Source organism: Podarcis muralis, chromosome 12, assembly GCF_964188315.1.
Source record: "Podarcis muralis chromosome 12, rPodMur119.hap1.1, whole genome shotgun sequence".
Lineage (NCBI taxonomy): Eukaryota > Metazoa > Chordata > Lepidosauria > Squamata > Lacertidae > Podarcis > Podarcis muralis.
Window position 1 is genome coordinate 46871106 of NC_135666.1, and position 26972 is coordinate 46898077.

The 26972-nt window shown below is 45.2% G+C and overlaps 1 protein-coding gene across 2 annotated transcripts in view; it reads left to right on the top strand.

The window, feature by feature from the left end:
• The window catches only part of LOC114607443 (collagen alpha-4(VI) chain-like), a 96366-nt gene that overhangs the window by 11960 nt on the left and 57434 nt on the right, over nucleotides 1-26972 (top strand). For both annotated transcript variants that reach the window (XM_028750631.2, XM_077916372.1), the window contains 8 exons: nucleotides 259-846; nucleotides 2392-2997; nucleotides 4738-5361; nucleotides 6827-7378; nucleotides 9910-10467; nucleotides 13786-14370; nucleotides 17615-18190; nucleotides 24290-24639. In XM_028750631.2, the coding sequence (XP_028606464.2) occupies nucleotides 259-846; nucleotides 2392-2997; nucleotides 4738-5361; nucleotides 6827-7378; nucleotides 9910-10467; nucleotides 13786-14370; nucleotides 17615-18190; nucleotides 24290-24639 (4439 nt within the window). The remainder of the gene's footprint in view (nucleotides 1-258; nucleotides 847-2391; nucleotides 2998-4737; nucleotides 5362-6826; nucleotides 7379-9909; nucleotides 10468-13785; nucleotides 14371-17614; nucleotides 18191-24289; nucleotides 24640-26972) is intronic.

Consider the following 26972-nt stretch of genomic DNA (forward strand, 5'->3'; position numbering starts at 1 on the left):
AGCTGTTTGAGAAAACAGTTCTGTATCAGGATGCTTTTAATGTTTTATGCTTTATTATGTTTTATATATTCTGTAAGCTGCCCAGAGTGGCTCGGGAAAACCAGCCAGATGGGATGGGGGTAATAATAATAATAATAATAATAATAATAATAATGGCTGGCCACTTAAATGCCAGCTATGTTTTAGTTTGAAACCACCTCAAACAGAAAAGCAATAACCCATTCCCGTCTCGCTTTTAAAAACTTCTTTCTCGTTTAGTGTGCCGAAAAGCCACCATGGCCGACATCGTGTTTTTGGTGGACAGTTCCACCAGCATTGGCGAGGAGAATTTCCAGAAGGTGAAGAGCTTTCTGTATACAATGATATCCAGTCTTGACATTGGCCCGAATCAGGTTAGAATTGGGCTGGCCCAGTATAGTGACAGTCCCTACAGGGAATTCCTCTTAAACCAGTATTCTTCAAAGAGCGACATTCTGGAACAAATACAGAATTTGCCCTTCCGGAAGGGAGGCACTAACACAGGCGCCGCCTTGGATTTTATCGGGGAAGAGTACTTCACGGAATCTGCCGGGAGCAGAGCCCGGGAAAACTTCCCCCAGGTCGCCATTTTGCTCACCGATGGCGAGTCCAGTGATGAAGTCAAGGTTCCCGCTAGCAAACTGAGGGCAAGAGGCATCTCTGTTTATGTGGTGGGGATTGGCGTCCAGAACACCACCGAACTGCAGGAAATTGCCAGCCGGCCTTTGAATAAGTTTCTGTTCAGCACCGACAGATTTGATATCCTCGAAGAACTCTCCGCCAGTCTCCTCCGAACGATGTGCTTTGCAGTGGAGAGCCAGATTACAGGTAAGCAAAGATGTCTTCTGCGGTGACTTGTGGGCTGCTCGGAAGCTTTTCTTTTCTCAAATTTTTTATTGGTTTTCCAAAAAATTTAAACAAACAAACAAACATACATACATCTTAACTGTACTTGATCCAATCTTAGTAACATTGTTAAGTGACTTCCTCAAATCCCCCTGGCTGAATTTCAGTGTATATCATTGTAACAGTTTTCCAAAACTAATTTTCTCATAAAATTAACTTAACATCTTACCTTGTTTTCATTTTGACTTTAAACATATTATAGTGGTACCTCGGGTTAAGTACTTAATTCGTTCCAGAGGTCTGTTCTTAACCTGAAACTGTTCTTAACCTGAAGCACCACGTTAGCTAATGGGGCCTCCTGCTGCCACCGCGCCGCCGGAGCACGATTTCTGTTCTCATCCTGAAGCAAAGTTCTTAACCTGAAGCACTATTTCTGGGTTAGTGGAGTCTGTAACCTGAAGCGTATGTAACCTGAAGTGTATGTAACCCGAGGTACCACTATATTCTCTAGCATAATTAAATTCTAAGCCTATCTGGCATTTGCAAGTTTTTCCAATTAAGTTATCTTAGCATATTTAACTAAATAGCCTTTGAATTTCATTGCTCGGAAGCTTTTCTGCCAACAAGCCCGAGCTGCTCTTTGACTCTCTACAAAATGGGCGCTTAAAGAGCAGTGCGTGGCTTTGCAGAATAACTTCCATGCCCTCACACACGCAAAAAGCGCTCACTTCAGTCAACTAAAGACAACCAACCACGCCCTGACCCCCCTCTCCCCAACCTCTCTCGCTGCCAAGAAAACATTAAAAAATGAATAGAAAGTCACGCTGACACAAAACCCCACAAGTACAGTAAATAAAATAATGACAGTTTTACCATCCCTTCTTCCCTTCTGTCCCCCCCCCCCCAACTTATATTGTATACAACACTAATGTCTCAAATTGAATGTAACTGATCTATAGTAAAGACTCTGCGACCTGGAAAAAAGTGACAATGCACGTACTTTTGTAATCGAAGAAAATCTTCAATATTTTATTTTTAAAAAAAATAAAAGCATACCCAGAGTGCTGCACTGCATTTTGGCTTCATGCGCCTAGAGGGGGACCTGCTTTCTGAAATTCAATAAGCATGGAAGTAATTTTAATCATATAAAGACACACATTATACAATTATAAACTGCAAGAGAAGATCATAAATTCTGTGAACTCTGGGAAATGATTTCATTTGGTTTTATAATTCTTCTGCAGATTGGCAGATTGCAGTGCAATGGTATACAGTGGTACCTCGGGTTAAGAACTTAATTCGTTCTGGAGGTCCGTTCTTAACCTGAAACTGTTCTTAACCTGAGGTACCACTTTAGCTAATGGTGCCTCCCACTGCCGTGCAATTTTGGTTCTCATCCTGAGGTAAAGTTCTTAACCTGAGGTACTATTTCTGTGTTAGTGGAGTCTGTAACCTGAAGCATCTGTAACCTGAAGTGTCTGTAACCCGAGGTACCACTGTATTAAAATACGTTGTTTTTTCCTCCAGCATTTACAAAGCACTATGCTGACGTGGTTTTCCTTATCGACTCCTCTGACACAATGGGCGCCCCCAACTTTGAAGCAGTCAAAAAATTCACCGCTCAGATTGTCGAACAACTAGATGTCGCGGCTGGCAAGTACCAAATTGGCTTCGCGCAATACAGTGGAGAAGGGAAGAGAGAATTTTTGCTGAACACTTACGAGAGTAAGGAAGATGTTCTCAACCACATCCAGAACAGCGTCGAATTCATAGGAGGCCCTTCGCAGACTGGGGCTGCCCTGCAATTTCTGCAAGATGTCTATTTTACTGAGGAAGCTGGGAGCCGGTTTAACCAAGGGACGCCACAGTTTACGGTGGTCGTCACCTCCGCTAAATCCGAGGATGACGTCAAGGAGTCCGCAAAGCGGCTGAAAGAAATGGGAGTGAAAGTTGTAACGGTTGGCATCTTGGATTCTGACAGGGTGGAAATGGAGGAGATTGCTACTGACACTTTGGTTTTTCAGGTCGATGATGTACAGAGCCTTGATCAGGTTCAGGAGGCTGTGGTGGATATTTTGGACGTATCAGTTCATCAACACTACGATGACGCTCTGGACATAGATGTGCCAGCAGGTAATTATTTCCCTGGAGAGAAAATTTCACGCTAAAGTAGATTATAAGGTGGAGAATTCTGTCAGTCATCCGGTCCCCTGCAAATATGGCATTATTGTTATTCAGAAAGCGAGTTCTCTTTAACTTCCCTGAACATTTCTTTCTGTAACAAGGAGAGTTTTTCTCAGATGAATCTTCCTCGAATGGGAATAACATGGATTTTTAAAAAGGGTTGTTAGTAATACTGCCAGGAATACAATCAAAAGAAACTTGTCTAGAGCCCAAAGCAAATGCTACTGGCTTTATTGACATTTGTTATAGGACACGCATGACTGAAGGACGATTCTAGAATTTTCCTAGTTTGCTTCCCAGTATGAGCCCACCACATGATATGCATTTACAAGCATGTGTTTCCCCTTCATACATTCCAGTTCTTTCCCAATGAGCTCAAATGAGCCAAGGACTCTCGTACCTACGGGACCGCCTCTCCTGGTATGTCCCACGGAGGACCTTATGGTCTTCAAATAAAAACATCTTGGAGATCCTGGGCCACAGGGAGGTTAGGCTGGCCTCAACCAGAGCCAGGGCTTTTTCGGCTGTGGCCCTGATCTGGTGGAAGGATCTGTCACAAGAGACTTGACATCTTTCCGCAGGGCCTGCAAGACAGAGCTGTTCCACCAGGCCTTTGGCCAAGGCACAGTCTGACCCCCTCCTTTGGTAATACTCATAGAACTCTAGCCCAATGGTTGCCATTAATTTGACCCTGAATTGATTTTAGAATGAATTGATTTTAGAATGTATTTCAATTAATTGCGATTTTATGTAAACTGTGTTATTTTTACTGTTGTTAGCCGCTTTGAGCCCGGCTTCGGCTGGGGGGAGTGGGATATAAATAAATTATTATTATTATTATTATTATTAGTCCTGTGAAAATGGCCTGGATGAGGCAAGGGGTGGCATGCAGAACTGATATCCTCTGGAGGTGTCCTGGCTTTCAGACTAATCAAATCCTCACACGGCATTTCGTTGTGGAGCGTTTGCATAAATTCTCCTCTGCGGATGAGTTATTATCAACCTTTTCACCAGATTCCCGCATAACCAGCATCACACATTGTTCACCCTGGGGCAGCTTTGCCCATTATCTTCTGCCCAGGGGCGCTATTGGGGGTGGGGGAAGGCAAGAAAATTTTCAAGGAGGGGCCCAGACCCTCTCAATATCCCACAACCTCAGCCCCCTCAATCATGGCAGCAAGTTTGCATGCCTGCTCCTGTCCGTGCTTAAATAGTCATGAATTCAGACCAAAGTCCTATCCAAATGTACCAGTGGGGGTTACTTCAGAACTGAGATATCAACATCTCTTATTATGGAAGGTCATGGGAGGGGACTCTCAGGCTGGGCCCAAAATAGGCCCATCCCGTCATCTGCTCAGGCCACGCCCCCTCTTCTCAGGCCACGCCCTCTCCAAGTGCTTTTGCCTGGCAGGATAGTGTCCTTGAACTGTGATAACGCATCTCACTTGTCTGGATGGATGGAGAGGTACGTAACTATGGAAACCTCTGGCACCCGCATGGCTGGGATACAGCCTAGCGTAAAAAGGTAAGAGTTGCACCTATGGCTCCGCCCACTTTTGCCATATTTCACTTCTGGCTCCGCCCCTCCCCACCATGGAAGCTAGCCAAGGAGGGGATGCGGGCCTCCGACTGGAAAAGATTCCCCATCCCACCATATCTCCAACTTTGATGTGCTTGTTTCGTTTGCAGTTTGCTACAGCGCATCCGTGGCAGACATTGCGTTCCTTGTGGACGAATCCAGCAGAATCGGGCCGAGGAATTTCCAGCTGATCAGGGCTTTTCTCCTCAAGATTATCAGGGCTCTGGATATAGCCCCAGATAACGTACGGGTCGCCTTGGTACTTTATAGCGATGAGCCCAGGCTCGAGTTTGGCCTGAATGCATTTCGAGACAAGTCGGAGATGGTGAATTATGTGAAAACGTTGCCGTACCGTGGCGGCGAATCATACACTGGCGCCGCTATCAACTTCCTGAGGAAGAACGTTTTCACCAAAAGAGCCGGGAGCAGGAAGGATGAAGGAGTTCAGCAGCTGGCGGTGGTGATCACGGACGGCCAGTCCGTAGATAATTTCACGGGACCCGCCTCCAAGCTTCGACGGAACGGCATCACCGTGTATGCCGTGGGCATCCAAAACGGCACTGAGAGTAGCCACCTGCACAAGATTGCATCTCATCCCCCCAGGAAACACGTCTCCAATGTGGAATCATTGTTACAGCTCTCAAACATCGAGTGGAGGATAAAGAAACGAATTTGTACCGATATTGTTTCACGTGCATTTAGCATCCCAGTGCGGTCCCGTACCCTGAAGGAAGGTAAGAGACTCCTGTCACCATCAGTCCCCAAATCCTATCCCTTTGAGCTGGGTACAGAAAGCTGGGTAGAGAGAGCCAATGTGGTGTAGTGGTTAAGAGCGATAGACTCGTAATCTGGGGAACCGGGTTCGTGTCTCCGCTCTTCCACATGCAGCTGCTGGGTGACTTTGAGCTGCTAGTCACACATTTTTGACCTGGGAATATATTGTGAATCACGATGTGTATGCGTGTGTGCTATGCAAAAATCGCAAGGGGGGAGGGACCGTGAAGCCAGCAGATGCCTCTACATCAGGCATAGGCAAACTCGGCCCTCCAGATGTTTTGAGACTACAATTCCCATCATTCCTGACCACTGATCCTGTTAGCTAGCGACGATGGGAGTTGTAGTCCCAAAACATCTGGAGGGCCGAGTTTGCCTATGCCTATTCTACATTATTTCATCCTTATTTCAGACATCGTGATATATAAGTATATTGTGATTGTTAGCTGGTGATATATCACAGGGTTGAAAACCAGGTGTCGCCCAGCCTTACAGCCAGTGTGGTGTAGTGGTTAAGAGTGGTAGGCTAGTAATCTGGTGAACCGGGTTCACGTCCCCGCTCCTCCACATGCAGCTGCTGGGTGACTTTGAGCTAGTCACACTTTTCTGAAGTCTCTCAGCCCCACTCACCTCACAGAGTGTTTGTTGTGGGGGAGGAAGGTAAAGGAGAATGTTAGCCGCTTTGAGACTCCTTCGGGTAGTGATAAAGAGGGATATCAAATCCAAACTACTACTACTACTACTACTACTACTACTACTACTACTACTCTTCTTCTTCTTCTTCTTCTTCTTCTTCTTCTTCTTCTTCTTCTTCTTCTTCTTCTTCTTCTTCTTCTTCTTCTTCTGTGTGATGTCATTTTCCCATCCCTTCTGAAGAGGAAGGAACATATAGGAATTCCTGTTCCTCTCTCTCTTCCATTGACATGCCTCTGCTTGCTCCAGCTTTAGGCGCTGTTGCCACTTGGTAGATAATAGCTTGCTGTGTATTCACTCACCGCTCATTTTTGGTCAGGGAAATGAATTTATATTATGCAGCATTTTGGGGTTGTATCAAACTAAGTTCTTTTCAGAGCAGACACACTGAAAAAAAATGAGCCTAAGTTAGTCCTGGGACTCATCTACACAGCTGCAATTGAAATGTTATAAATGTGTTGTAAAGCACAATATGCAAATGTGACACTAGATGGCGAGAGTGAGCTATGCAAAATTTGATATATTTTTCAAAACTTTTTTTTTTAAAAAAGCATTTTCACAGTGTTCTTTCTATGCGTGTAGATTCCACCTTGGCAATTAATTTCAGCAGCTCTACGCAGAATATGACTAACATCACCCGCAACCCCATTTCAGTTCTTGGAAGGGAATCGAGCATTTTGTTTTGACCACTGTAAATGAATTGTTCTTCTTCTCCTGTTTCTACTCTAATAGGCTGTGAGCAGACCGAGGAGGGAGACATTTATTTCTTGATCGATGGTTCGGGTAGCATCAGTTGGGAGAACTTCCAAGACATGAAAGCCTTCATGAACGAAATGATCGGCATGTTTCAGGTTGGAGCCGACAAAGTCCGTTTTGGGGTTGTTCAGTATGGAAGCACTCCACAAATCGAGTTCGAAATCACCCAGTACACTAGTGAAGCACAATTAAAGGAAGCCATCAAGGTGATTCAGCAGATAGGTGGGGGGACCAACACAGGAGATGCTTTAAGAGGCATGCAACACCTGTTTAAAATCTCAGCCAGGAACAACATCCCCCAGTTCCTCATCGTCATTACGGATGGAAAATCACAGGATCAGGTGACAAAAGCAGCAGAGGAACTGAGACAGCAAGGGATCGTGATCTATGCCATTGGCGTCAGGGATGCTGTGCAAGAAGAACTGGAAGATATCGCTGGGACAAAAGACCGGATGTTTTTCGTGAACGATTTTGATTCCCTGAAGCTCATCAAGCACGATATCGCGCAAGATATCTGCTCACCTGACGGTAAGGTGTTTTCTTTTGGAAATAAAAGTTTTGTTTTATTAGTTTTCGAGAAAGGAAACCTGAGTCTAAAAAAGCAGATACGGACAAATCAGAGCAAGTCTTGACTTACGTCAGGCTGGTGTACGATAACAGAAAAGGTGTTTTCCTAAATCTGAGAATTTCAAGCTTTTGCTAAGTAAGTATTCTAAAAGACCCACATATTTGCAAGCAAATACTGCATGCATTGAGTAGGCAAGCTAAGGCCCGGGGGCCGGATCCGGCCCAATCGCCTTCTAAATCTGGCCCGTGGACAGTCCAGGAATCAGTGTATTTTTACATGAGTAGAATGTGACCTTTTATTTAAAATGCATCTCTGGGTTATTTGTGGGCCTGCCTGGTGTTTTTACATGAGTAGAATGTGTGCTTTTATTTAAAACCTCTGGGCTATTTGTGAGGCATAGGAATTCGTTCTTTTTTATTTTTTCAAAATATAGTCTGCCCCCCCCCACAAGGTCTGAGGGGACAGTGGACCGGCCCCCTGCTGAAAAGGTTTGCTGACCCCTGCATTAAGCTAATGGTATCAGTGTATTTTTTCTTTACCAATTTAATTTTTCCAGGGGAAAATCCAAGAGAATGATGACACCAGTATTATGCATATCCTTTGGTGTGTCTGCTGTTTGCGCATGCAGAAAGGTTTGGGGACAGTGAGGGTTGCAAATCTTTTAAAAATATGAATTATGAGGAAAACCCTTCCTTAAAAACAATCAGTTCATAAAGGTCTTCATTTGCCAGCAGAAGGACAGCAAGGAGGAAGCCAGTCTAGCTTCTCTAGCGAACAAGTTTCAAAGTCTGTGAAATATACTAGGAGTCAAGAGTGGATTTCATGCGCTTTATTCAGCTCATAGTGGTGAGGAGGAATGGAAGTTCCCCCAGAATGTCTGCTTTATATACATTATTTACACAATGGGCCCCACGTGATTGGCTAATTCCGGGATTCTCCTGTAGGCCAATCAGGTTGCGGATTCACTTCCACTTGGAGCTGGATTGGGTGGCTTCTGTGGACCAATCAGACTGCTGCATTCTGAATCCTATTGTTCTAGGGCCAATCAGACCGCTGCATTCTGAATCCTATTGTTCTAGGGCCAATCAGACTGCTGCATTCTGAATCCTATTGTTCTAGGACCGATCAGACTGCTGCATTCTGAATCCTATTCAACTCAGGTCTGGGAGGAGACACAGAGAAGGCCTGCATATACAGTGTGAGAGGGAATTGTGCTTCCATAAATTTCTGACTTCACAAGCACAGAAAAGAAACACAATTGGCTGTTCCTCCTTGGTCTGCATCTGGTGTAGTTTTCGTACTTGCACTTACCAGGCAAAACCCCCAGAGAACCCTGCTGCTATGGAAAGTGCGAAGCGGATCTATTTGTTTCATATTGGAGAGAGAATGACTTTAAAATTCTACATCATCAATCCTCCATGTTTTGAAGGAAACTTGGGGTGAAATCCCATAACATTAAACAGCTGAAAGTCAAGAATGCAAAGCTGAGCCACAGTCTAAATTCTGGAAAAAATCTATTAATTTCTTTTTAAGTCATGTGGTAAGAATGACTTCAGAGCAAACCACGGTCCACATTAGATAAGTGCTGAATATAATGAGTAGAAACATACATTTGCTGTATTTGTCACCTAACAGTCAGAAGCAATGCTCATTTAGCATATTTACCTCTCCTTATGTTTTAAGCGAACATGAGATCAGATCATACTCACTTTTTCATGCTTCTGTGAAAAGACTGTTAAAGATGTTTTCTGTAGCTTGTGGTGGTGCATGACCTAGAACACCATTCTTCAACAGATGGATCCTTGCCCACAAATATGTCACACCTTGACTTAATGGCGCTTTTTTGGAAGCCGCCTCAGACACTGAAGAACTGGGGGGGGGGGGAAGAGACTTTCTGCAGGCAATTTCCCACCTGCTTTGCCCCCCCTCCAGCCCCCAGGAGCCTTTCCCAGACCATGGCTTTGAGAAGAGCAGAAGCAGCTGGGAAGAGAGGAGTTTGGGGATAGTTTTAAAAAATAATTTTGCAAGTTGTGTGTCCTTGTTTCTCAATTTGACCTTTTTACATGGTTATGTATGTTTTGTGGTATTTTATGCATTGTGATTTGCTGTTGTTTTATTGACTATAGATTAGTAATTCTTTATAGTAATTGAATCATAGAGTTGGAATAGACCACAAGGGCCATCGAGTCCAACCCCCTGCCAAGCAGGGGTTAGTGTAAACTGTTTAATTATTATTTGCTGATGTTTAATTTTACTGTTTACAATGGGATTCTAACGGATTGTTGAATATTACTTTATTTGATATTAGTTGTTTAATTTAAAGTTATTGTGACTTTCTATATTGGATCAGATTGTTACTGATGTTTTATTATTATTATTATTATTGTGTGTGTTGGAAGCCGTCCAGAGTGGGTGGGGTATTATTATTATTATTAATTAATAATAATATAATATACCCTTATTTTCTTTCTCTCCCCCCCACCTTTTCCAGTATGTAGACAATTGCTAGCGGACATTATTTTGCTGATTGATTCTTCCGAAAGCATGGATGACGATCAGTTTGCCAAGACAAAGCAATTCATTCACTTGATTGTCAACGGGTCTGATGTTGGAGCTGACAAAGTCCAGATTGGAGTGCTCCAGTTCAGCTCTAATCTAAAAGAAGAGTTCCTACTCAACCAGTATGACAACAAGGCTGACCTGAGGAGCGCTATAACCAACATGAAGCAGATTAAAGAAGGAACAAACACTGGGAACGCTCTAAAACTTACTCTTGAGTACTTTGACACACCAAAAGGAGGGCGTCCAGGCATTAAGCAACATCTGATTGTGGTCACAGATGGAAAATCTAATGATGAAGTGGGAATGCCTGCCAGAGCCCTTAGGGACAAAGGCATCACCATATATGCCATTGGGGTAGTCAAGGCCAATGACACCCAGCTTTTGGAGATTGCTGGCGCACAGGAGAGAGTGTTTTCCGAGGATAGTTTTGAGTCCCTCCAGTTTTTGGACAAGACTATCCTGCTTGAAATATGCAATGCCAAGCAAGGTTAGTGACCATACCTAAATGACGGAACTCCCTGCCTTCTCTCCCAGCGTTTCATTGTCTAGCAAATACTTTTTAAAAATTGAGCAAATTTTAACAGGGCCAGCCCTACCATTTGGTATGTTGTTGGAGGACAGTTCTGCTTTCCCTTTCGAGCCTGTTACCCCCAGGTGTTCCCACTCAACAGACACAATGACAAGGCTGACCTGAGTAAAACTATATTTGATGGCAGTAAGATCTGCTTGGTCCCAGCTCCTGCCAACCTAGCAGTTCGAAAGCACGTCAAAGTGCAAGTAGATAAATAGGTACCGCTCCGGTGGGAAGGTAAGCGGTGTTTCCATGCGCTGCTCTGGTTTGCCAGAAGCGGCTTAGTCATGCTGGCCACATGACCCGGAAGCTGTATGCCGGCTCCCTCGGCCAGTAAAGCGAGATGAGCGCTGCAACCCCAGAGTCGGCCACGACTGGACCTAATGGTCAGGGGACCCTTTACCTTTACCTTTAAGATCTGCTAGGTTTGATCCACTTGTCAGTCCAGCTGGCTTGTGGAATTGGAGCACCACCTTGCCCTTCGTGTTTTGCAGCAAGCTCGAGCCACTCCTGTGTATATAACCTGCCAGGTTGAGGATCCTAGGGACTGCCTTGTTTTTGCCATGTTTTATACCTGCCGTATTTTTATCCATCGTTTGAAAACGGTTGTAAAATGTGTGTACAACGGTTGTAAATTTTTTTTGTGTATAGTGGCAGAATGGGATTAAGTGTCACCAGCCGTTGGTTCTTCAGTAGGGTCGATTAGATGCTAAGGACAAGTTTATTGTATCTCGAATCATTCCATGTATCAGGGCTGGAGTCAGGCGTAGGTCAGAAACAAAACAATCAATTACCCGAAGCCAGGGAAGTTCATTCTTTATTCAAGGAAACAAACCACAGTTCAGCCCTTGTGGTCTCAGCAACGCTTTCTAGGAGGTCTTCGCGATGAAGCAGTTGTGAGGACTGAAGGTCTACCCAGTACGCATTAGAATTCCTCCTCTACAGGGTCTTTCGCACGCAATCTTAGGCTGTGTCTGCACACAACCACCCTCTTCTTTGCCCGTTTCATTTCTCTGCACATTCTAGGAGACCAGAGAGAAGGGGAGCTGGTCGCAGCAGGAGGGGGAGACTCCCTGGATTCTTCAGCAGTCTCCCTCTTTGTCACCTGTCTCCATTCCTCTCCAGACCCCGCTTCTGCCTCTGAACTGTGCTCTTCCGCAGCCTCTTCCTGCTCTGATACCTCTTCAGCTTCTGATACCTTCTCCTCCCAGTATGCCCCTTCTTTTCCCTCTGACTCCTCATCATTGTCCCACCATCAGTCCCCTGGCTCTGAGTCTTCTTCCCCTGGGGGTTCCCCAGCTGGTATCTCCCACTGCTCCTATGTGTCCAGCCAGTCCATGACAGTGTAGAAGGAGGACTTTGGCTTCTTCTGCTTCTTTTAGGAACATAGAAAGCTGCCTTATACTGAGTCAGATGCGGGTGGCGGTGTGGTCTAAGCCACTGAGCCTCTTGGGCTTGCTGATCAGAAGGTCAGTGGTTTGAATCCACGCGACGGGGTGAGCTCCTGTTCCTCTGTCCCAGCTTCTGCCAACCTAGCAGTTTGAAAGCACACCAGTGCAAGTAGATAAATAGGTACCGCTGTGGCGGGAAGGGAAACAGCATTTCCGTGTGCTCTGGTTTCCATCAAAATGTGCTGTTGCACCAGAAGCGGTTTAGTCATGCTGGCCACATGACCTGGAAAGCTGCTTGCGGACAAACACTGGCTCCCTCAGCATGAAGCAAGATGAGCGCCCCAACTCCATAGTCTCCTTTGACTTAACCATTCAGGGGTCCTTTACCTTTACCTTTACCACACTGAGTCACAGCATTAGTCCATATAGCTCAGTTTCGTCTACACTGACCAACAGGGACATTCCAGAGCTTGGGCAGGAGTTTTTCTTAGCGCTTCCTGGAGATGTCAAAATTTGAACCTGGGGGCTTCTGCATGCAAGGCAGATGTTCTATCACTGAGCCACAGGCTCTGTCTCGATTACCCCTGGATGACATGCGCACCAGAGAAAAACTTGCTCTTCATTAAAACAGTTAAAAATAAATGAATCCTATCCTCCTTTGGGACGCGGGTGGTGCTGTGGGTTAAACCACAGAGCCTAGGACTTGCTGATCAGAAGGTCGGCGGTTCAAATCCCCGCGACGGGGTGAGCTCCCGTTGCTCAGTCCCTGCTCCTGCCAACCTAGCAGTTCAAAAGCACCTCAAAGTGCAAGTAGGTAAATAGGTACCGCTCCGGCGGGAAGGTAAATGGCGTTTCAGTGCGCTGCTCTGGTTCGCCAGAAGCGGCTTAGTCATGCTGGCCACATGACCCGGAAGCTGTCTGCGGACAGCTTCTTTCGTTTTTGTTGTTCTTTCGTTTTTGTTGGTTTTGTGTGTTTTTTTGTTGGTTTTCGTTTTCTTTTTTGATATGTAGGTGGTTTTGGATGTATTATATGTATTTTATGCTGGAAATAAAATAAAAGTTTTATTGGGGGGGGGGGAAGCACCTCAAAGTGCAAGTAGATAAATAGGTACCGCACTAACAGGAAGGTAAACGGCGTTTCTGTGCTTTGCTCTGGTTCGCCAGAAGCGGCTTAGTCATGCTGGCCACATGACCAGCTCCCTCGGCCAATAAAGCGAGATGATCGCCGCAACCTCAGAATCGGCCACGACTGGACCTAATGGTCAGGGGTCCCTTTACCTTTTTATCCTCCTTTATGTTTAATTACTTGCTTCCCACTTTATGCTGCTTAAAAAAAAAAAAAACATTTAAAGGAGGGTGCTTAACAATTAACAAAGGGGACCAAATAACTTTCTGGTTTCATTTCTTCATTGAATTTATATACTGCCCTATACCTGGAAGTCTCAGGGCGGTTCATAGAACAAGATAAACATAAAAACTGCAATATATATAATCAAAATAAAAACTGCAACCCAATAACACTCCCCTCAAAAAGAGCCACATTTAAAAAGGGAATAGGATGTAAATCTGATCAACCAAAGGCCTGGTTAAAAAGGAATGTTTTTGCCTGGCGCCGAAAGATGTATAATGAAGGCGCCAGGCAAACTTCCCTGGGGAGAGCATTCCACAGACTGGGAGCCACTGCAGAGAAGGCCCTGTTCTTGTGTTGCCACCCTCCGGACCTCTCAAGGAGGAGGCACACGAAGGAGGGCCTCAGAAGATGATCTCAGGGTCTGGGTAGGTGATGGAAGAGGGAGAGTCGAAATCCATTTATAACAGTATCACTTTCTTCTTTCAACGGCAGAGTGCAAACGAACGGAAGTTGCTGATATCATCTTTGTAGTGCACGGTTCGAGAGGTGTTACAGAATTGCAGTTCCAGGCGGTTCTGCAACTCATGGAAGCCATCGTGAACGACACGGTGATGGGAAAAGACAACGTTCAGTTTGGGGCCATTGTCTACGGCACTGTCCCCGAAGAGCAATTCCCGCTGGCTCAGTATTCCACAAAAAATCAGGTCAGAGAAGCCATTTCTAAGCTAAGGCCTCTGGGACAGCCCGCCTTCACAGCGAGGGCTCTGAATTTCGCAAGGCAGAGGTTTGACGCGGCCTACGGTGGCCGGGCCTCATCCCTTGGCGTCACACGGATCATTGTGCTTATCACTGATGAGCCAACCGCACCGACCGATGGGCGCCATCTTCTATCAGCCGTGCAGGCTTTGAGGCAAGAAGGCATCCGGGTCCTTGCTATTGGCATCGACGGCGCCAGCAGAACAGAACTCGAAGAGATTGTTGGCGACAAGGGAAGGTGGTTTTACACTTCAAGTTATAGCGCGCTGGGGAGATTACATGAAAACATCACTAGTGAAATATGTGACGGATCAAAGCCAGGTAACTGGAATCCTCGAAATGAACTTTATTCAAAACTATTTTATTTATAATAATTTTCTTATTGGATTTTCAATATATATATCAACTCATCAATACTGTATTCTCTAATTCCTTTTGTTGCCCATATTTCAAATCCTGCTCGAAAAGGGCTTCCATCAATCAGCATTAGATTCTCTTATTTTGGGTGTTAACTTTGCCAATTCTGCAGAGCCCTGTTGTTACATACATAAACAACTTAATCGTGTGTTTTGGAACTTCTCTCCCTATAAATACCTAAAAGGAAGGCTTCCTTTTTTTCCTTTTTCTTTTTTGTATAATTACTTTGAACAACTTCTTTATCTCATTATATATCATTTCTCCAAAAGCCCTCACGTTCTTGCAAGTCCACCACATATGAAAAAGGGTTCTATCTACCTGTCTGCATTTCCAGCAATTATTCGCAACCTTCTTATACATTTTGACTAATTTCTTAGGAGCTAAATACCACCTATACATCATTTTCATATAATTTTCTTTTAGAGTGCAACATGCAGTGTGTGCACAACTATTTTATTATTAATATCAATTTGGTTACCATGCTGTAAAGTACAGTGGTGCCTCCGTTCCGCGAGTCTCTTCGTCTAGCGGTTTTTTCGTCTTGCGAAGCAAGCCCATTAGTGGCTTAGCGGATTAGCGCTATTAGCGGCTTAGCGGGCTTAGCGGATCAGCTGATAAGTGGCTTAGCAGATCAGCTGATAAGCGGCTTAGCGGCTTAGCGGTTTAGCGGATCAGCTGATAAGCAGCTTAGCGATCAGCTGTTAAGCGGCTTAGATGCTTGGGAAAAGGGGGGGGGGGAGGAAAAAAACCCTGCAGGAACTCGCAAGACATTTTCGTCTTGCGAAGCAAGCCCATAGGAAATTCGTTTTGCGAAGCACCTCCAAAACGGAAAACCCTTTCATCTAGCGGGTTTTCCGTCTTGCGAGGCGTTCGTCATGCGGGACACCACTGTATGTTTGAACCTACTTCTGTGTTCTGTTGTTATTATTTTCAATATTTATTAGTCACTTTACTAATAGAAATACTAGAAACATAAGCAATCAATACCTGAGGAAACCTCAAAAACCTCAGGAACAGCAGGTGAATGGGGGAATTTAGGTGGAATAATAATAATAATAATTGCATATATGCCACCCATCTGACTGGGTTGCCCAGCCATACTGGACAGCTCCCCACAAAAATTAGTAAAAACACAATACAGTTGTACCTTGGAAGTCGAATGTAATCTGTTTTGGAAGTCCGTTCTACTTCCAAAACATTTGAAAACAAAATTGTGGCTTCTAATTGGCTGCAGAAAGCTCCCGTAGCCAATCAGAAGCCACAGAAGCCCCATTGGACGTTCAGGTTCCAAAAGAATGTTTGCAAACTGGAACAATCAATTTTGGGTTTGTGGCGTTTGGGAGCCGAAACGTACGAGTTCCAGGGCGTTCGACAACCAAGGTACAACTGTACAGTGGTACCTCGGGTTACAGATGCTTCAGGTTACAGACTCCACTAACCCAGAAATAGTACCTCAGTTTAAGAACTTTGCTTCAGGATGAGAACAGAAATCGTGCTCCGGCAGCGCGGCAGAAGCGGGAGGCCCCATTAGCTAAAGTGGTGCTTCAGGTTAAGAACAGTTTCAGGTTAAGAACGGACCTCCGGAACGAATTAAGTTCTTAAGCAGAGGTACCACTGTACTTCTGCAGTCGCTTGCTTCTGTTTCCAACAGATGGCAGTCTATTCTCAGTCTTGGAGAGCTGACTCTGAAAACTAGCTCCTTAGCCAAATTAAGAAGAGCTCATGTGCGACTGGAAAATGAGTGATTATATATCAGTAAGAGAGTGAGAAGGGGAATGAAATGTGGCTTGGGTACAAACTCAGCTTAGAAGGATGACTGTCTCAGGATAGCTAGGTTCTGCAGGCTGAGTTCATCTGCACAGAACACAAGTTTAAGGTTTGTTTGCTTAATCCTCAATTAGGAATCCTAAATGCCTTTTGACAGAGTGGCAAGTACAGTGGTACCTCAGAAGTCAAATGGAATCTGTTCCAGAAGTCTGTTTGACTTCCAAAATGTTCAGAAACCAAGGCGCGGCTTCCGATTGGCTGCAGGAAGCTCTTGCAGCCAATCCAAAGCCGCAGAAGCCACATCGGACGTTTGGGTTCCAAAGAACGTTCACAAACCAGAACATACTTTCAGGTTTGTGGCATTCGGGAGCCAAAATGTTCGATTCGCAAGGCGTTTAGGATCCAAGGTATGACTCTATAAGGTAAGCGTGCCCCAGACACCTGATTTCCACAATCCCACCCTCCTTTTTCGAGTGGGAAATATCACTTAAGTTGGAAGTTACAGGCGTACACACATTGGTTTAACACAGTCCACCTCAAATCACATTATATTTTTAATGCATAGTGAGAGGATTTGAATGTGTGAACCAGCCCTTAGAAGGTGCGTCATGATGATAAGCAAGTCCTAAACCCCCAAAGAGTTTCATGTTGGTCCCTAGTCAAGCTTTGATAGTTCAATTAATTTCTCTTGGGATAAAAGTAATAATTTACTTAATAAGTCTATAGCTTCTAGAGACATGAGGCTAACCAATTTCTTGTGATTTTCTGATTTCTGTTTACTGAGGATAAAACTAAAAGCAGGACAAGGAGATTAAATGAAAGGTCAACAGGTCAAAAATTTCAGTCTGAGCTTAACCATGACTTTAGCACAGCATAGACTTAATTCTCTCTCTTTTTAAAATTTTTTATTGATTTTAACATATAAATTATAAAATGTACCACAAAACTTATCACTTGTACAATCTTTTTAGACTTCCATCAGCACCTCTGATGATCCACCGTTTTAACCACTTCTTATGCATTTCTTAACTTTATATTGCCTTTACATCTCTTAACAAATCATCCTTCCCCTTCTCCAATTTTGCAATACTTCCAATAATACTCCTCACAAAACTTCTTGCAAACCTACAAACGTCGTCAGATCTTCACAAATACTTCTCAAGTAGTCCGTAAATTTACTCCAGTCTTTCGTGAATTTATGGTCCCGCCGGTTTCGAATCCTTCCTGTTAGTTAATCTAGTTCTGCATAGTCCATTAACTTCATTCTCCATTCTTCAATCGTCGGTAATTCTTCTTGCTTCCATTTTTGGGCCACTAATATTCTTGCTGCTAGCATAGACTTAATTCTCACAAGCAAATTGGGTTTTTCTCCCCTCTGCAGCTTGTGGCACCGAAGAGGCCGACCTTGTGTTTTTGATTGACAGTTCCGCAAGCATATCGCCAAAGAATTTCTCTACAATGAAGACATTTATGAAGGAAATCGTAGACAGCTTCATCATTGCTCAGGACAAAGTCCGGATTGGGGTGGCCCAGTACAGCAAGAATCCCCGGAAAGAATTTTACCTCAACGAGTTTGACACTGACGTTGCTATCAAGGGGAAAATTGACAACATCACCCAGTTAAAAGCCACCACCTACACTGGCAAGGGCTTGAGGTTTGTCAAGAGCTTTTTCGAACCCATCAACGGAGGCCGTAAAAACAAAGATGTCCTGCAGTCGCTTATTGTCATCACTGATGGGAAGTCCAATGACTCTGTGGACGAGGCGGCTGCAGCCCTGAGAAACGACGGGATCCACATTTTTGCTATAGGAATAGGGACAACCAATTCCTTTGAGCTGGTTCGAATCGCTGGCGATGCTCAAAGGGTGTTTGTGGTGCAGAACTTCGAAGTGTTGCAAACCATTGAAAGGAAAATTGTCAAAGAGGTCTGCAAACCCGGAGACCTGCCTAGGCGGGGTAAGTTTTCAGCAATTTTGTATGTGTGTGTGTTTAATGTATACCGCATTTTTTGCTCTATAAGACTCACTTTTTCCCTCCTAAAAAGTAAGGGGAAATGTGTGTGCGTCTTATGGAGCGAATGCAGGCTGCGCAGCTATCGCAGAAGCCAGAACAGCAAGAGGGATTGCTCCTTTCGCTGCGCAGCAATCCCTCTTGTTGTTCTGGCTTCTGAGATTCAGAATATTTCAAAAACTTGGTGCGTCTTATGGTCTGGTGTGTCTTATAGAGCGAAAAATGCGGTACTTTCTTTCTAGTACAGGAACGTTGGCCATTATTCACCGTTAACAGCAGTGCCGGATTATCAAATAGGCAGAGCAGGTATCCTGCCTTTTGGGTTCCCGTGACAACGGGGCCTAACCTTCCTCACGGTTGTTGTTGGATTTGAATGAGGAGGCGGAGAGGACTATGTATGCCGCCTTGAGTTCCTTGAAGAACAAGGTGGGATATAAACGTATAAATAAGTTGCAAGTATACATGTGTGCAAATTCTGCCTGGACGTGTCAATGTTCCTCACAGGAGTGACTTCTGAAACAGTTTCTGTAGATTAAAATCGGGATAGCAGAATCAGGCTTGAACCCCATGTTTGCTGTGCGGGATGACAATCTGAGCTTCCTATCTCTGTTCAGAGAATGATGACAGCTCAGATCAGGCCGATTTATGTATGGTATGCAAAGAAAGCGAAGGAAGAAATGACCCAAGCCATTGATAAAACAGGTTTTGAATCTGCAGGAGTTTCAGAAAGAAGCTGGGCAGTTTTTCGGTTAGGAATCTTTCCCTCTCTTTAACCCGAAAGCTGTTTGGCTGGAACCTGGGAGCCATGATGAATACAGCCTGTCGCAAGCAAAAAGTTTCTAAGCATTTGTACAGCCCAGATGTTTGAGAAACAGATGTGCAGAAAGAAGCTGCGAAGCCTTAACTGGCCTGGGGACCAAGGACCTGCTAAAAAGGATTTGCAGAATGGTTCCACAGCCCCTCCTAGCGGTCTGCATATTATCACTGTCATTTTTAATACTCGGATTTCTTTCCAGGCCTTTACTGTAAGATCCCACAGTGGGTTACAACAAAATAAAAATAGAAAAGTAATATCAGGGTCACAGGGGCTGGTTTCTGCCCAACCTTTTTGGGGGGCTGGGGTGGGGGCTTGGTATGCATGTGTGACGAGGCAGAAGGAGGCCTGGCGATGTTCCACTCTATCCCCCAAACCCAAATCAAGTCCCTTCAGCACTGACTCTCTCGGACAGTTGAGGTTAAGGCAGCCTTTCTTGCTAACAGTGGTGCAGGCTGTTGGCCTAGATGGGCCTTTGACCCAACAAAGTTGGACTGTACCTTGGTTCTTATCTATCCTTATGTAGCTTGGAATTAGCAAGTGCCCAGACTTTCTTGTCTAAATAAATACTCATAAGACTCTTATGGGACTGAGGAAGATGCAGGTGAATGGTCTGAGTAGAGTATGGCTTTATTATAGGTAAAGGTAAAGGACCCCTGGATGGTCAAAGGCAACTATGGGGTAGTGGTGCTCATCTCACTTTCAGGCCGAGGGAGCCGGCGTTTATCCGCAGACAGCTTTCTGGGTTTATGTGGCCAGCATGACTAAACCGCTTCTGGTGTAACGGGACACCGTGACAGAAACCATAGCACACAGAAACGCTGTTTACCGTCCCGCCACACCAGTACCTATATATCTGCTTGTAGCGGTGTGCTTTCAAACTGCTAGGTTGGCAGGAGCTGGGATAGAGCAGCAGGAGCTCACCCCGTTGTGCGGATTCGAACCGCCGACCTTCCAATCAGCAAGCCCAAGAGGCTCAGTGGTTTAGACCACAGTGCCACCCGCTCCCTCTAGCTTTATTATAACTATATTAGTATCAAAATAGTATATTGACTCAATATACTATCTGTTGACTGCATTATCTGGTCTAGTTTGTAGAGAGTGAGTGAGAGAGAGAGAGAGAGAGAGACTCTGAGTCTTAAATAAAACCTGGGCTGAAACTTTTCTAGATTCTAGTATTTTAGAACTGGGAGGAAAACACAGAGATGGAATCTAGACAAATATAAAAACCGTTCTGAAAATGCTTTTTAAAAAAGCGTTTTTAAAAAATACGTTGAATTTTCCATAAGGCTCATCATCGCCATCTAGTGTCACATGGTATATTGCACGTAAAACACACTTAAAACATTTTATTTGCACCTGCATAGCTGAGTCCAGAGTGGACTTTTAAACATTATAACACCCAGTGCTATTTTTCTAGAAAAAGAGATTGCAGAGTTCACCACAAACACTTCCATTGTTTTCTAATACAGTGGAACCTTGGTTCTTGAACGCCTTAGTACTTGAACATTTTGACTCCCGAACGTCGAAAACCCGGAAGTAAGTGTTCTGGTTTTCGAACATTTTTCGGAAGCCAAATGTCTGATGTGGCTGTCGGCTATTGTTTCCGGGGCGCCTGCACCAGTCGGAAGCCACTCCTTGGTTTTTTAACGTTTCGGAAGTCGAACGGACTTCCAGAATGGATTATGTTCGAGAACCAAGGTACCATTGTAATAGCAACGGTGCACACCTGAGAGGTGCTCAGTTCCTGCTGGAAAAAAAGCCCTGACATAAGAAGAGTTTGGATTTGATATCCCTCTTTATCACTACCCAAAGGAGTCTCAAAGCGGCTAACATTCTCCTTTCCCTTCCTCCCCCACAACAAACACTCTGTGAGGTGAATGGGGCTGACAGACTTCAAAGAAGTGTGACTAGCCCAAGGTCACCCAGCAGCTGCATGTGGAGGAGCGGAGACGCGAACCCAGTTCCCCAGATTACGAGTCTATCGCTCTTAACCACTACACCACACTGGCTCTCAATCATAACCAATATGGTTTCTTTCTCTTTTTTTGAGGGGGTGGCAGCAGAATTGGTACTGCAAGTGGGTGGCAAACATTTTCTTTGAAGAAAAATGTGTGAAATAGCCAAGGATGGGTTAACTCCCGTTCCACGAAGAAGGCAACTCAAAGCAAAACTACAGCAATTCAATTTGGTCTTTGACATTCTGCTCCAGTGGCCCAGAGAGTCTCATTTCATCTAGAGGCTAATAACGTCCTTCCAGGCCTAAGTTTGTAGTTAGAAGAAGTGCTGAAGCACAGCGATATGAGCAGTGGCAGCCAGAGATCTAATCTTGTTTGGAGCAGAGCTAGTCCAATTGCATCTGATTACTTTTGGAACGACAAAGACCACAAATGCTTCTCTCTCACACTCTCTCTTCTGGTCTCCTGCGACAGAAGATTCCTACACAACCACAATTTTATTGTCCTCTCCTGCCCTTCCAAATTAAAACACAATTCTATGTTCCGGTCAGAGTGGCCATTTAATGTATCATGAAATAGGAGGAATGTACACAGATCCAGTTTGGGGAAGGAACTTGATACGGTCTTTAAACAGCAGCCTTGTTTTGTGCTCCTGAGACATACGTCATGGGATATTTCCTTTGCAAAAAAGGAATGAAAGGATACCAGGATAAACAACCAGACCAAAAATGAAGAGTTCAGAGCTCTATTTCCTAACCAAATGTTGCAGCAAGGACATTCGCTCTCCGATGGAGTTCCCCTGGAAAAGAGGAATTATTCTGCCCAGCAGAATTAATCCTAATCCACCCCTGCCCCAAAGATGGTGGATGCTGCAACACATAGGATTGCTGCCCATCCTTATAAAAATATGATGGTCCTGTGTCCCCTGCCCTGTTTAGACCTCAAACAAGACATATCCAAGCTCCTCCTCCTCTTTGAAACTGCCCGGGCAGAGGGTGGGTCCAGTGTGACAAGGCAAGCGAGAGCCTGAGTGTGAGTTTGTGCTGGCAGAGGGGGTGCTATGAGGATGGGAGCTGAGAGTGAGAGTTATTGCAATATGAGAGCAGAGGGTGGGGTGGAGCTGGGAGGAGAAGTTTGAGAGAGTTTTTGCGTGGGCAGAGGGTGGGTCACAGAGAGTGAGAGAGGTGGGGTTGCAGTTTCTGCAGAGAAACCAGAGTTTTGAATCAGCTTTTAGTACCCATAGACCAAATTCATCTAAAAAATAAGAATAAGGCCTAATTTAACCCCAGAGTTTGGAGAAGGTGTGATGAAACATTTGTGAGGGAAAACAAGATTTCAAAATTGCCAACACTGTTTCTACCTTTAAAAATCTAAATAATTGTGGGGAAATAGCTGAGGCTCCAATACTTTGGCCACCTCATGAGAAGAGAAAAGACCCTGATGTTGGGAAAGACTGAGGGCACAAGGAGAAGGGGACAACAGAGGACAAGATGCTACTAACATGAGTTTGACCAAACTGTGGGAGGCAGTGGAATACAGGAGTGCCTGGCATGCTCTGGTCCATGGGGTCATGAAGAGTCGGACACGACTAAATGACTCAACAACAAAATGTGACAATAGTCTTTTATGTGGCATTTTATTCTAATGTGTTGAAACATTGACAGAATTATGCTTCATTTAAGCTCAGCAGCTGAAATGTTCAGTAATGCATTATAGTTTTAGCATTATAAGTTAACACCTCAGAAGAGAATTGAGCAGGGATAGGGATAACTTTTGCCCAGGTGGGGACGACGACGGGTGGGTCAGAGAGCAAGAGGGGCGGTTTGCACAGTGGGGAGAAAGGGAGTTTTTGTGCAGAGAGAGGTGGGTGGATCAGAGATGAAGACTCTGACTCAAATTTTAAAGCAAGCTCCTGCAGATGCTCCATTGCTCTGTAAGATCCGTGCTGCCACAAAAGAGAGAGATAAATTACAGCTTTATAGAAAATGTCATCATCAAGAAACATGAGGCACGCACAGGTTGGCCTGATTCAGTATATGGACTTTGCAAGCGTTAGATGTTGCTCTAGGCAAGCATGGGTTTTGTTTCGTTAATGATCTGGAAATGTGCAGTACGTGCAGCAGAGTCTTTTGTTTTGTTTTGATCCGTGCTGGAGCCCAGAACTGGTGGATCTGTGCAGAAAGCCAACACAGTTACTGTTATGTACTGAAGTTCTCACCCTGGGCCAGCAGGGGGATACTGTAGATAGTTTTCACTCAGGTCCACATATGCAAATAAGGGATTGAAAGTGACGTTCAGTGATTGGATAGTTACAGAAAATGGTTACTGTTGCGTTCTAGTGGAGCTCTATATAAGCAGGCTGGCTGAACCCTTCAGTTCAGTTCTGTTCTGGCCTGTGAATAAACAAGAGCTGTTTGAAGAATCGCTGTGTCGTCTGATATGTTCACCCACAACTTAACAGTTACAGATGGGGAAGAACATCTCATTGAAGGCGGATCTACACTCGTCATTTATAACATTAAAAATGAGTTATTAAAACATGACACCAGAGGGCGCTGCAGAGCAATGGAAAACTGCCATTCAGCATTCCAAACACTATTCACTATGATGTTCTATAAGATCAGCGTAGATCCAGCCTGAGTTTTTCCATCTTTGGCAGTAGTATCGGCGCTAGGTTTTCTGTTCCTTTATTTTATTTATATCCCAGCTTAGGAGCTCAAGGTGGCATGTGTGGTCCGCTCCCCCTCCTCATTTAACCTCCACAACAGCCCTGTGAGGTAGGTCAGGCTGAGAGGCAGTGTCCCAGTGAACTTCATGGCTGAGTGAGGATCCGAACCCTGGTCTCCCAGGTCCTAGCACAACCCCTTCACTGCACTGTCCCTCCTGTTCTGCCCTTTGCTCTCCCTAGGTTTCGATATACTGAAATATGGACCATTTGATGTGCCCTCCTGCAGCAAGAATTCGTGGCAGAGCTTTCTGCTGCTGCGGTTGGAAGCAAAACAAACTGTCCCGTCAAGCATCTCAGTCCTCGCTGACAGTTAGGTATGGCTTCTCATAAAACCTCAGCCAGCAGAAGCCAACGAGTCACTGTCTGATTCAATGCAGACAGTTTACATTAGCGGAATTCCCAGGTGCTCTCAGCAGAATTCCGGCCTTTGAATTCTCAGCATCTTACTCCTCCTGCACCCAGTGCTGATTGAGAAGATCGCAATGAACTTGTGTTTCCTAATTATCTGCCTTTCTGACTGTTTATTCTCCCGCTCCTCTTTACAGACTGCAACATGGACATTTCAGTAGGGGTCGATTTTTCGGAGCGTGTGAGGCCTTCCTCTGCCTTGCCTTTGAAGCAAAGGATTCAAGTCTATTTGCCCCGCCTCTTTCAGCAAATGGGCTCCGTGATCAATATCAGTTGCGTCGCCGAGTCTCCTGTCAACATCAGGTTTAGGTACCAAGTGTTTTCTGAAAGCGGCCAGGCCTTGTTTGACTCCAACTTTGAAGCCTACAATGACGAGATCGTTCAGAAATTCTTGGCCGTACAAACAACAGTGGACACTTACTTGAATGCAGGCTTCCTGCAGTCCCTTTGGGACAGATCCCTCAGCCTGGCCTCCGCTAGAGTAAAGGTAATAGGGGTTTTTTTGGGGGTGGGGTCTGCTTTTATGTGTGACGGGAAATGCATCAAAACACCAGCCAATTTCAGTGGTCTTTGAGCTGTTCCTTGCTGTGTTCCAGCCATGCCAAATCACCCCCCGACGATTTGTATGCTGCAGGAACAAAAGTGGCTATAAAAATATTATATAAAGGCACGATCCAGTCGTTTGGGTAGCTGCTGGGTGGTACTAGTGGTCCCCATCTCTGAACAGCAACCAAGCCAGGGAGTCCATAGACTACAGCCATCACAATGGCTGCATTGTGATGGTGGAGGTGGTCAAAAATCCAGCAGTCAGATAAGCCTGGTATTAAACACTGTGGCAGTTCTGGTTTTGATGAGCCACTTTACCCATCGCCATAGCTGTCAACTTACAGATTTGAAAATAAGGGAACAGCAGCCTCGAAAATAAGGGATCAGCAGCCAAAATAAAGGATTTTAGTCAACCGGCTGAAATGCAAAGTTAAAAGGGACCAGATAATTTGGGAGAGCAGTGCCGGTTTTTAGCCTTTCGTTTTCAGAGGTTGCTGCTCAAGAAACCAGCTGATGAAACACTGCAATTAAATAACTACAAGCAGCAACCACTTTTCGCGCAAAACGGAGTCCAAGCTACGAAGATGCTGCTGCAGTTCTGTATCGCGTGCTCCATCTGCAGCTCTCAGTTCCATCAGGTGGGGCGGGAGGAAGGGGGGGAAATAGCGCCCAAAGTAAACCCACAGATCAGACCATCTATGCTAGTCTACCACTATAAATCTATGGGAGAAGCGCTTGCAGTCCTTCCTCCGCTTTCCCCCCTCTATGGTTAGCCCTTGGAACACCTGCACGTGCCTCTGCCGCCTCCTCCTTCTCTCTCTGAACTGCTTTCTCTATGGTTGCCCTCGCTCTCCTCTCAACGCTCCTCAGCAATTCATAGGCCGCGCCAGGCTGTCCATCTTATCCGGGTCCTTTCGCAGCACAGCCACAGTACGGCTTAGCGGGAGCAGCAGTGGCGGTGGGCAGAGGGGAGGCCCCAAGCAGAGAAGCTCAGTTTGGCGGCCGCAAAGAGGATGGCAGCAGAAGGGCTCAAGGCTCCCGTGAATCCCGGTGGGGAGGGGCTCCCGGGGGCCGAGGCTGGTGAGAGAAGGCCGGAGGGGGGGGGCAGGCCGGGCAGCCAAGCAACACAGTTGGGGCCTCCCTCCTCCCTGGCTGGCAGGGAGTGAGGGAGAGGAGCTGCTTCCTTTGAAACCCGGGAAATTTAAGGGACATCATCAATAAGGGACAGCAGCGGGACACGGCACTGGGATAAGGGAGTTTCCCGCCAAATAAGGGACGGTTGACAGCTATGCCCATCACTCCTGCTACCTGCAGAAATCCTGTGGCTCAGTGGTAGAGTGCATCTGTTTTTCATGGAGAAGACCCCGGGTTCAATCCCAGACATCTCCAGGTAGAAAGACTCCTTACCTGAATACCTTGAGACCCTCTGTGGACAATACGCAGCTCGACGTCTTATATTCCTATAAATGAGACCTCCTTGGCTCCACCTGGGTCAGAGATAGTGGCTTATCACCAGCCTTTATAACATCCTCCCCCCAATTAGTGCTGGTATAATTTGTATTATGTTCTGGTGTAAAAAAAGATTTTAAAAAGTTAAAGGTCCCCTGGATGGTTAAGTCCAGTCAAAGGCGACTATGGGGTTGCAACGATCATCTCGCTTTCAGGCCAAGGGAGCCGGCCTTTGTCTGCAGACAGCTTTCTGGGTGCTGTGGCCAGCATGACTAATCTGCTTCTGGTGCAACGGGACACCGTGATGAAAACCAGAGCTCATGGAAATTCTGTTTAGCTTCCCTCCACAGTGGCACCTTTTTATCTACTTGCACTGGCGTGCTTTCGAACTGCTAGGTTGGCAGGAGATGGGGCAGAGCAATGGGAGCTCACCCCATTGCGGGGATTCGAACTGCCGACCTTCTGATCGGCAAGCCCAAGAGGTTCGGTGGTTTAGACCACAGCGCCACCTGTGTCCTTTTTTTGGTGTACCGCAGCCTCACATAATGTTTCTTAGTCTTTTCAGCTATACATATTATATCAAATACAATCAACAATAAGGCGCGCAATATGAAAATATTGTAACATACTTCTCAGAACAGATAAAAGTAGGACAACGAACATTAATGCTACAGACTGGTTATAGATCTGTATCAACCATGAAGTCATTTTTAGATATATCCCAATTGGTCCTTGGGAAAGGTTTTCTTTATAAATGCTCTCTTGTCCTGGGAAGAATGTCCCTTTTTCAAAACAATATATCATCCAATTGGCATTCTGGAGAAT